Source organism: Bubalus bubalis, chromosome 2 (genome assembly GCF_019923935.1).
Source record: "Bubalus bubalis isolate 160015118507 breed Murrah chromosome 2, NDDB_SH_1, whole genome shotgun sequence".
Lineage (NCBI taxonomy): Eukaryota > Metazoa > Chordata > Mammalia > Artiodactyla > Bovidae > Bubalus > Bubalus bubalis.
The window spans coordinates 15,863,489-15,873,756 of record NC_059158.1 but is presented as its reverse complement, the minus strand read 5'-3'; the positions used below and the strand labels follow the sequence as shown (position 1 = coordinate 15,873,756).

General features: G+C 46.7%; 1 protein-coding gene and 2 long non-coding RNA genes across 8 annotated transcripts in view; 2 read left to right on the top strand and 1 right to left on the bottom strand.

Moving 5' to 3' along the window:
- Positions 1-326: 326 nt before the first annotated feature.
- On the bottom strand, positions 327-4,588 carry SOX4 (SRY-box transcription factor 4). Its single transcript, XM_025266190.3, has 2 exons — positions 2,076-4,588; positions 327-1,655 (listed from the first exon to the last, which is right to left on the bottom strand). Exon 1 carries the CDS (start codon positions 4,586-4,588, stop codon positions 3,140-3,142), a length of 1,449 nt encoding a protein of 482 aa, XP_025121975.3. The 3' UTR covers positions 327-1,655; positions 2,076-3,139.
- The window catches only part of LOC112579558, a 224,226-nt gene continuing 217,530 nt past the window's right edge, over positions 3,573-10,268 (top strand). For 3 of the 6 annotated variants that reach the window (XR_006544397.2, XR_006544401.2, XR_006544395.2), the window contains exon 1: positions 3,573-3,694. This is a non-coding gene — a long non-coding RNA (uncharacterized LOC112579558). The remainder of the gene's footprint in view (positions 3,695-10,268) is intronic. The other 3 variants (XR_006544400.2, XR_006544396.2, XR_006544398.2) reach the window with 1 other exon arrangement.
- LOC123329171 lies at positions 5,373-10,222 on the top strand. Its single transcript, XR_006544407.2, has 2 exons — positions 5,373-7,168; positions 8,041-10,222. It is a non-coding gene; the product is annotated as an uncharacterized LOC123329171 (long non-coding RNA).

Sequence of the window (10,268 nt, the reverse complement as noted above, 5' to 3'; positions counted from 1 at the left end):
GACCTGGTTTTATCTGTGAAGAATTCTGTCCACATTACTCCTCCCCTTCTTTTTAAAATTTCAAGACAATGGGCGTTGATTTAAATGGGGGTAAACTCAGAAAATTCCTAGAAAGCGTGTAGAGCTGACACATGGTTTCAGGGTTAGTGCCTGCCCAATCTGAGTGAGAGGAATTTAGGAGATTTATTCCTCAATTAGATGGCATGTAACAGGCCTGAGAACTCACTTGTTTCAAAGCTAGGGCAGATGATGTAGTCTCTACAAGCCATAGAGCCCTTCCAATCTTATGCTTTGGGCATAATAATGACAAAAGTCAAGATTTAGGGTTCAGTTCCAGCTGATTTTATTTCCTTCTCAAAAAAAGTTATTTACAGAAGGTATATATCAACAATCTGACAGGCAGTGAACTTGACATGATTAGCTGGCATGATTTTTTTCTTTTTCTTTTTTCCCCCAAACATTGTTTTTTTGTGGCCTTGAATTTTCAGACAAATATTCTACACGGCATATTGCACAGGATGGATGGCAAAAAAAAGTTTAAAAACAAAAACCCTTAACGGAACTGCCTTAAAAGGCAGACGTCCTAGTGCCTGTCATGTTATATTAAACATACATACACACAATCTTTTTGCTTTATTATAATACAGACTTAAATGTACAAAGATGTTTTCCACTTTTTTCAATCTTTAAACACAACAGCTATAAACCTGAACACATATGCTATCATCATGCCATAAGACTAAAACAATTATATTTAGCGACAAGTAGAAAGGATTAAATAGTCAAATACAAGAATGAAAAACGCAGTACATAGTGTCGCGAACTCAAATCGGCATTTAGATAGATCCAGTGGTTTAAACGGCACGTTTTTGTTTATAAAAAAAGTGCAAAAAAGATGTGGTTTACAAGTTAAAGCTACAGGATCCCTTTTTGCTGTAAATGCACCAGTTTTAAAGCCTCTGCATAAAACAGTATTTTGTTTAAAAAACTCGGTTTTCTTTAAAAGCATACAGTGTTTGGCTAATTCTCCTCCCCTTTTTATAGGGCTGAGGTCAAAGGATGGACACTGGTGGCAGGTTAAGGGATACTGTCACTTTAAGAAGCCTGCAGATTGAAGTGTAAACATGGAGAAATTAGGGGCTGATTTTTTAAAACTGTGTGAGATATTAACCAGCCGCCTTATTATAAAATCAGGAAATCCAAACAGCGATTTACACCGATTAACACCCCCTTTATATATTTTTTACAAAAATACACTGAGAAAATAATCAAACGTTTTCATCTCTCTTGTCTTTTTTTGTTTTTTAAAAGTGTCAAAAGTCTACATTTAAATATAAAAAATTAAAAGTTAAAACTCTAGCCCTTCAGTGAAGGAGACGTAAAATGGCGTGGGTAACAACAACTACCAAAAAAAAAAAAAAAAAAAAAAAAATAAAGAAAAAAGAAAGTAAGGAAAGAAGAAATAAGGAAGTAAATAGAAAGCAAAGCAAAAGAAAGCAAAAAAAAAAAAAAAAAAAGGGACAAAACAAGAAAAAAATGTTTGGCCAGTATAAATACGTCCACATATAAAATGGCATCTGATTACATTTACAAGGAAAAAAAAATACGAGGATGGAGCATCGGTGAGGGAAAAAAACACGTCTTCTCATTTACACCTATAAGGAATAAACACATACACACTGAGAAAAAATTTGGTCCTGAATTGGTTTTTTTTTTTTTAAAGTCCAGCACAGATTTGAGTTGCGTTTGAATCCTTTAAAGAGTTAAGAATGAAAAAAAGCTGGTGATAATTTCTGTCGTAGGAATCAAACATAGCGCCATCTATCTGCTTTTTATATTATCCTACACTATTTTAAAAACTGCTCAACAGTCTTAATACAGAAATCTTTAAAAGATAGACAGGATAACATGCTATATTAACCCCACCAGTGAAATAATCCAACACCATCACGATTCCGATTAAGAGAAGCAAAAAACCTTTTTTTTCCCCCCCGACACCACTCGCCCTCCACTGCCCCGGGTACCACATCAAACAGTCTCCTCTCCTCCGCGACTGCGGGGCCGTGAAGTCTCACCTCACTGGTTTCAGAGATGCAGGAGGCGGAGGCCCAGGAGACGCCGCCACCTTCTCCCGATCGTGCAAATCCATTTCAGTTTTATTACTCGCCCCCCTTCCAGTTCGTGGCCTTCTCCTCCCCGCCCCTCGTCCTGGCTGGTGTGGCTTTCCAACTAGGTTCTCGGGTCATTTCCGAGCGCCGGTCACTCAACGTCTCCTCCTCTGGCTGCTGGGACAAGGGAAGAAAAAAAAAAAAGAAAGAAAAAAAGAGAGGGGGAAAAAAAAAAAGGCGGGGGAGGGGCAAAAAAAAAAAAAAAAAAAAAAAGCCCTCCAAAAACAAAACGGGAATACGCCAGCGTGGAGTCTCTCAGTCCCGGTGCTGGGGCCCTTGCGACTCCCCTCTCCCCGTAGTCGGTCAAATTCGACGCTCCGGAGCCTTCGGTCTTCTTGGGAGGGTGGTGGGGGGGGAGAATGGGGGCGAGGATGCTGAGAACAAAACCCCTCCGGGGGCATGCCGGAGTCCCCCTCCCCTCCGGATCAAAAAACCAAAAAACCAAGTAAAATAGCCCCAAAACACCGAGGGAGCGATCAGAGAGGAATAGACGATTCCTTCAGTCGCTAGAAAACTACCAACTCGGCTTCTGGCCGGGGGTGCACACAAGTCCGGAAGCTCGTTGGAAGGGCTGGTGGTGGTGGTGGTGGGGGGTCTCTTCCAGCAAAAGGGGAGGAAACTCGAAGTCGCTTTTTTCGCCATCAACAACACCACCAAGAACAATAAAAGGTCGCCCCTGTCTACCTCCACCTCCGCCGCGTCTCTCCGGCCGGCGAGATGGGGGTTGGGAGCGCGGGTCCCCAGACGCCGTGGCGTTGCTCTCCGACCACCCGGACGCGGCCGAGGCCGGCCCTGCTCACTTTTTTTTTTCTCCTTTTCCTTTTTTCTTTTTTTTTCCCCCCCTCTTGTTTTCCCTTTTCTCTTGCAACTCTTTTCTCTGTTAACTTTTTTTTTCTTTTTCATTTTCCTCTCTGGTCCTCCCCCCACCCCACAACCCGCCCCGTCCCTCACTCTCCCAGCCCGCGCGCCCTTCAGTAGGTGAAGACCAGGTTGGAGATGCTGGACTCCAGCCAGTCTCCCGAGATCATCTCGCTCACCTCGGGCGTGCAGTAGTCCGGGAACTCGAAATGCGAGCCGGAGCCGGGTTCGAAGTTAAAATCCAGATCCCGGTCCAGCGCCGACGACGAGCTGAAGCTGCCCAGGGACATGCTCTCAAAGTTTGAGCTGGGGTTCAGGTCGAGCAGGTCGTCTTCGAACTCGTCGTCGGAGGACGACGAGCCCGAGGACGAGGAGGAGGAGGAGGACGAGGAGGAGGAGGAGGAGGAGGACGAGGCCGACGAGGACGCGTGCGAGGGCGCGCTGGACGGGGCGGGCGAGGCGGCGCGCAGGCTGGCGTAGCTACGGTGGTCGGCGGGCGAGCGGCCGGCGGCCGGCGATGAGGCGGCGCTGCTGCGGCCGCTCAGGCTCGGCCCGTCGGGCGAGCAACCGGCGCCCCCTTCCTCGTACAGGCCCAGGGGGTCGCTGGGGTCGGCGCCGGCACCCACGCCGCCGACGGGCGAGGACGACGCGCCCAGGCCGCCGAACAGGTAGACGCGCTTAACCTTCTTCTCCGCCGGGTGTTTGCCCGGGGCCGCCAGGCCGGCCGAGGCCGAGGCCGCTGCCGAGGCCGAGGCGCCGGGAGTCCGCGCCTTGTACAGCGAGTGGTGGTCGGCGGCCGCGGCGGCGGCGCCCAGGGGCAACAGGGCGGCGGCCCCCGCCTGCTCGGCGGCGAACGAGGACGACGACGACGAGGAGGAGGCGGAGGCGGCCGCCGCCGCCGCCTTCCCGCCGCCGCCCGCCAGGATGAGCTTGGCGTGGGGCTTGCCGACCCCGCCGCCCGCCACTTTGGAGCCGCAGCTCTTTTTCTGCGCGGGTTTGGAGTTGGCGCCGCCACCGCTCGCGCCGCCGCCGCCTCCTCCCCCCGCGTGGCTGCCCCCGCCGCCGCCGCCCCCGTGGCCGCTGCCACCGACCTTGTCGCCCTTCTCCCCAGGCTTGGAGGCGGCGGCGGCCGCGGAGCCCGAGTTGGCGTTGCCGGACTTCACCTTCTTCCTGGGCCGGTACTTGTAGTCGGGGTAGTCAGCCATGTGCTTGAGGCGCAGCCGCTCCGCCTCCCGAATGAAAGGGATCTTGTCGCTGTCTTTGAGCAGCTTCCAGCGTTTGCCCAGCCGCTTGGAGATCTCGGCGTTGTGCATGTCGGGTGACTGCTCCATGATCTTGCGCCGCTCGATCTGCGACCACACCATAAAGGCGTTCATGGGCCGTTTGATGTGCCCACTCGGCGTCTTGCACCAGCTCGGGTCGTCGGCCTTGCCGCCCGTGGAGGCGGTGGAGCCGGGCGTGGGGGAGGAGGCGATGCCCAGCTCGAGGCCGGCGCCCGAGTCCGAGCTCTCGCCGGCGAGCAGCGCTTCCGTGTTCTCGGCGTTGTTGGTTTGCTGCACCATGGCCCCGGCTCGGCGGGCGCCCACGCGCGCTCACACCCTCGCGGCGGCCGCGGCGCGATCGCCGGGCCCTCCTGGCTCCCGGGACCAAGCGCACGCCGAGCGAGGGGACGTGCGCGGCGGTCGAGCGGGCGGCTCAACTCCTGGCTGGGGCGGAGGTGGGCGAAGAGAGAAAAGTCTCCAAAAAGATGCGGGGCGGGAGCACTCCGCCTCTTGCAGAGGAGTTATAGTTCCCAGGCTGGAGAATCTCTCTCTCTCTTGCTCTTCTCTCTCACCGCGCCGCAGTTTGCGCTGTCTCTCGGCTCTGCGTCCTGGACGGTGCTAAAGTGGAGAGGAGTTTCTCGAATGCTGGTTGCTGAAGCTTCCAATACAAGTTTCTCGCCGCCTCCCAGGCAAGTCTTTTTTTTTTTTTTTTCCTTCCCCTGAAGCAGTTGATTCCAGTTCGCGAGCGCTCTCAGAAGCTCAGGAAAGCGACATAGTCTCTATCAGTTAGTCCCTCTCTTACAATGCAAAGCAGAAAAGGCTCTGGCTCCAGGACTCTCTGTGGGCGGAATCGGCACTAAGGAGTTTGTGCAATTATTTTGTTGCAAGGTAGGACGCCAGAAAGGCTTCATGCAACAGACTGGCATGAATAAATGTATGTTTCCCCCTCCCTCCTGCAAGAAGGGAGCTGGTAATGGCAGAGTTCCTCCAGTGCAGACTCTTAAAGAGCGTGCAAGAACTAGAGACCCAGAGCGAAACAGGCCTCTTCCTCTCTCACACGGTTTCCCTTGCTGCAGCTTAGAGCGGACCCCAATTCCGCCTCGCGCCTCTTTATCCTTTCCCAGTCTTGGCCGCGGCCAATCAGCCGCTGTAACCAACGCTTCCTCGTGCCAAGCCCCTCCCCCGGGCTTCCCATTGGCTTGGAACCCGATGCAATAATAATCTCCGCGTGCAATGAGAAGCTCCAAATCTGACCTCATTCCAATTTACAGAGCAAACTTTTTAAAAGGGCTAGAAGTACAGCTGAGATTTCTGCTGCCTCTTTTTTCCTTTTGCTGTGCGTGCCTGCGTGTGTGTGTGTGTGTGGTGTGTGAAGAGGATGTTAATGCATGAAATTATTAAGGGGAGAGACGGAAATGTATTCTAACCATTATGTTAGATAACAAGGGGCTTAGAAGGGGGGGAAGGGTGAAATACTGTAAATGGAAGCTTTCTGCTTAAAAGCCAAGTGATTATTTTTATTAGTTCTTTTCAGTATTGGAGTAGAGAATCAGCCTTTAGTGCAAAATCTGTTCCTCGGCTCCTTCATAAAGCCAAGGATGTAAAAGAGGGAGGGAAAGCTATGAAAATAAATCAATAGATATTGAAAACCATTAAGAAAGTGGCACCTAGACACCTGTCATCACTATTATTTTAACAATTCCAGGTACAGCACAGATGTTGATGTAGTGTGTTAATTCCTTCAGAGCTGTTTGGGTGCTGTTTGTTGGAAGGCAGAAAAGAGGATTTTGGGGGGCAATAATTACTTGCTCTCTTAACCAAACAGGGGTTGACTATAGTTATTGAATGATTTGAACTCCCCTTTGAATTCTGGATGGGCTTCCCTAGTGGCGCAGTGTGGTAAAGAATTTGCCTGAGAATGTAGGAGACAGGGGAGACTGGGTTCCATCCCTGGGGCAGGAAGATCGCCTTGGAGGAGGAAATGGCAATCCACTCCAGTATTCTTGCCTGGAAAAATCCCATGGACAGAGGAGCCTCATGGGTTACAAGCTACAGGGTTGCAAAGAGCTAGACACGGCTGAGCACACAGCACAGCACACACGGTCATAAATCCTGGGTAGCCCAAACAGAGGAGCTTTCCACTGAAACACAATAGGCAGTGTTCCATAGTTAATAGGAGAATTTCTGTAGTTTTGTGTAAGATGATAATGGTGAGTAAAGGATGGGAATCAGTTTTACTTTTTAAGTATTAGTTTTCCACATTTTCAAAATTAAAGATAGCTTCACGCTTCATCCTCTCTTCCCCAAACCCTCCTCCTCCTTTCCTTTATATTTTCTCCTATATGTTCGTTACTTCAATCAAATGGAATTAAAAGGCCAAAGCAAAGAGACACTGTAAAAGGCAGTGATAACTAGTAGCAAAAAAGAATGGAACCTCTGAATTTATATTAGACCTTGCTGCTAGTCTTTCTTACTAGTCTTGTGACCCTGGGGATGTGACCAAGTCTCAGTTTTCCTCATCAGTGATATGGGAACACTAGGAACTACTTTATATAGTGTTTTGTGGGAGTTCAGTGAGCTTGATGTATAGTAAGCCCTCAGTGAATACTATATTATCCTTCATGATAATTCAGATTCCAGAGACATTCCCTCTAGTAAAAGCAGCATGTTGTTCGACTAAAATCGAGGGAGGTCACTGATGTGAAAAAATCATCACAGATCATGGATGTGAACCATCCAAGGACCACACTGGCAACCCAGTCATCCTGATGATTTGAAAAGAAGCCTCATGAAGAGCATTGTGAAGAATGTGGCAAAAAAAAGTTCCCAGGTAGTCAAAATACATGTTAATTTGGCCACAGACATCTCTTTTGTTCTAAGGTATGAAAATTAAAATTATAACAAAGATTGGTCTTCCTTAAAACTATAATAATAAAACTGTTTTTCTATAAGCCAGTGATAAATGGTTAGGTAGGGCTAACCTAACATAATTAAGTCAGCTTTCAATTCCGATCAAACTAGTGCTGGGCAGCAGATTTCTATTTATCTTGTCAAACTTTTAGAGTATGTAGGCTGGGGAGAGGCCCAGGTTGTCAGATGTAGAATTTTACTGGAAAGAACACCCTTTGGCGACATCTGACTGGATCTCTAAGGATCAACCACAAACAAGAATGTTTTTGTGGGTAGAAGCAAATAATTTTTGACCAGTAGCTACCCAAGTTATATATTTTTTTCTTTTAGAAGGGGAAACAAATCTTGAAAACAAAAAACCCACAGGCACCTCTTTTGCATCTAACAAAGCGGGGTGTGTCATCATTTTATTTGGTACTCATACTATAACATAGCTCTACATGTTCTCAATTTGACATAAAAATTACTGTAAGAGGTCTATATTTATTTATTTTATTATTTATTTTAAAAATCCATAATTTTACCAGAATAAAAAAAGAATAAATACTATGTTTATTTTGAGATTTGTAGCAACTAATAATCTGAGGGTGTGACTAAATTTGTGATGTTTCAGTCAAAGTGAGTGAATAATCAGTATCATTGATTATATTTCCAAAGCCATTTGTGATTCTACCAGTGAATGAGATCAGAGAAAAGTGGAAGTTAAAGCAGTCAGAATGATTTTATGTTTAAAGCACGCAGATTTGTTTTTCTTAATGTGTGTACTAAAAAATAGCCACTGGCCTATTTCTATTGTTAGGTATATTTTCTATATTTCAACAAATCTAACTGATGTCTTTCAGACATACTATGGTCACATGCTATTAAGGGAGAAGAACTGCCAGTGAAACTGACATCCCCATGGTTGTAAGACATCTGAAAAGAAAAAAGTTCCTCTTAGAATTGAAGAAATATGGTATTAGTAATTTCCATTGACATAAAAGATTGTTATAATATATATGAATGCTTAGACTTCTGAAGTAGATTTGTTTTTATGTGTTAGTAGCCCTCTTAAAATGTAAGAAAACATGTGACAAGTGGCCTTTTATTAAAGACATCTTTCTCACCAACTGGATACTTGCACACTGAAATGTATGAGGTCTCAATAGCAAATAATGAGAAAAGATTTCTGTGTTCTCATTACCTAACTTCACATGCTTTGTAACCAGTTTTTCCATTACTAACATTTTTTTTCCCAAATACCAGATATTTGGTGGCCCCTACTAAATCAGTACTCAGTGTTCCCTCTGCTGGCTTTGTAGTACATGAAGTGATTCTTAATGCTACTCTCTAAGCCATATTAACAGTAAGCCAAGATAATTTTGCAAAAAAAAAAAAAAAAAAATCCTGTTTCAAAATAATAGATGAAATTTATTTATTAGCAAAGATGATAGACATTCCAAATTTTGAATTAAGGTAACTATTTCCTCTTAATTATTTTCCATTAAATAATGGAACTCGATTTGAGATGTAATATTTGCTAATTCATTTCTTCTGCTCTCACACACCTGCACAACATAAAAATCCTGCATCCATAAAATGGTATGGGGTATAGATGGAAATAGCATTGTCCCACTGCTTAATATATGCCTATAGCATAGAGGGAGGGAAAAAAAAAAAAACCTGAGGGGAAATTAGTTTAACAAATCTCTTGGATTCACAGTGATTTGCAAGGTTTTTCCTTGTCTTGGTTATAGAAACTGTGATTGTAAGAGCTGGTCTGACCTGACAACTATTCAGTTCAAAGAAAATAAAGAGGGGAAAAATCCTGTCTTTGTTACTTTAGCAGACAGGGAAGAAGCCTGAGAAATTTGATGTCATTGGCCTTTGCCAACTGAAAGGCCCCAGGCTTTTTGGTTCCACACTTTATGGAAAATAACCTTCCATCAGAAGCTGATTTACTTCTCAGTCAAGTAGACAAATATAACTTGCACTTCATTTTGGGGGGGCTGATGAAATTGCATTGGAACTGGACTTCTCCGGAGGGGTGGGGGTTGTGTGGAAAAACAATGTATGGAAGTAATCTTTATTTGCAAAATACTAAAATAGGATCTTAGGTAAAATGAAGTCCACGTTTATTATTATTATTATGTTTACTCTTAGGAAAAATTAAGAGATAAGAATCCTGCATTTCTAATTAAATTTTTGCCATTTTCTCTCCCCTCCTAACCAGTGGCTGGCACCTGGTAGGTTTCTGTATGCATTTCATACCAGCGCCAACTCATTTTTCCTCTCCTTTCAATTTTCTCATGAGAACAAGCAGGAAATGAGTGTTTGCACCAGGCCACGTAAATTTGAAGCAGGAACACGAGCTTCTGCTCCATTTCGCTAAGCCGAAGCAAGTCACACCCACCCCGAACCCGGGTTTACTCGTCCATCAGCCGACTCCCAGTGCAGGGAGAGGCGGCCGCCAGGTGGCAGCGCTGAGCCTCCCTGCGCCCACGAGGAGACGTGGGAAAACGTGGGGATGGTCGGACTTCTTTCTCCCCGCTTCCTCCTCTCCTGAACCCGTAGCATCCTCCACTACCTTCTTTCGGTAGCAGTTTAAACGATCAGCGGTTAATAGGGTGTGTCGATGAATTCTGATGATTTTTTTTTTAATCATAAATCAGAGTTTAGGGCAACGAACCGCCGCCTCCCGTTCACTTGTCAGAAGCTCCCAGAGACTTGGGGACGCCAGGACTCCCGTTTGGAACTAGTCACTGAACCGGGAGCTCATCAATGGCCGGGTCCGTATCTTGCCGAAGCCGGAACGAATTAGAAGGCTCCCTCGGAGAGCCGCTGCAGAGGAGGCGCGCCCAACTCGAGGACTAGCAGAGGCACCCCTCCTCCTCAAAAGATGGTTTCCCTCTGCCGGGCGCCGCGACTCGGTGGCGCGGGCACCGCGTTCTCCCTGCCCTGAGCGCGCCGAGGGGTCGGCGGGGATCGGCGGCTGAGCCTCGTCTTTCGGTTACTGGTACAGGGAGGAAATACACTGGAATCGACTCCGGCTGTGCTTTTTGGGGGAAAAGTCTGTCCTACTGTAAACAGG

Bases quoted from the DNA above. Each gene is read 5' to 3' on its own strand.
- SOX4 (XM_025266190.3), bottom strand. From the start codon at position 4,588: ATGGTGCAGCAAACCAACAACGCCGAGAACACGGAAGCGCTGCTCGCC.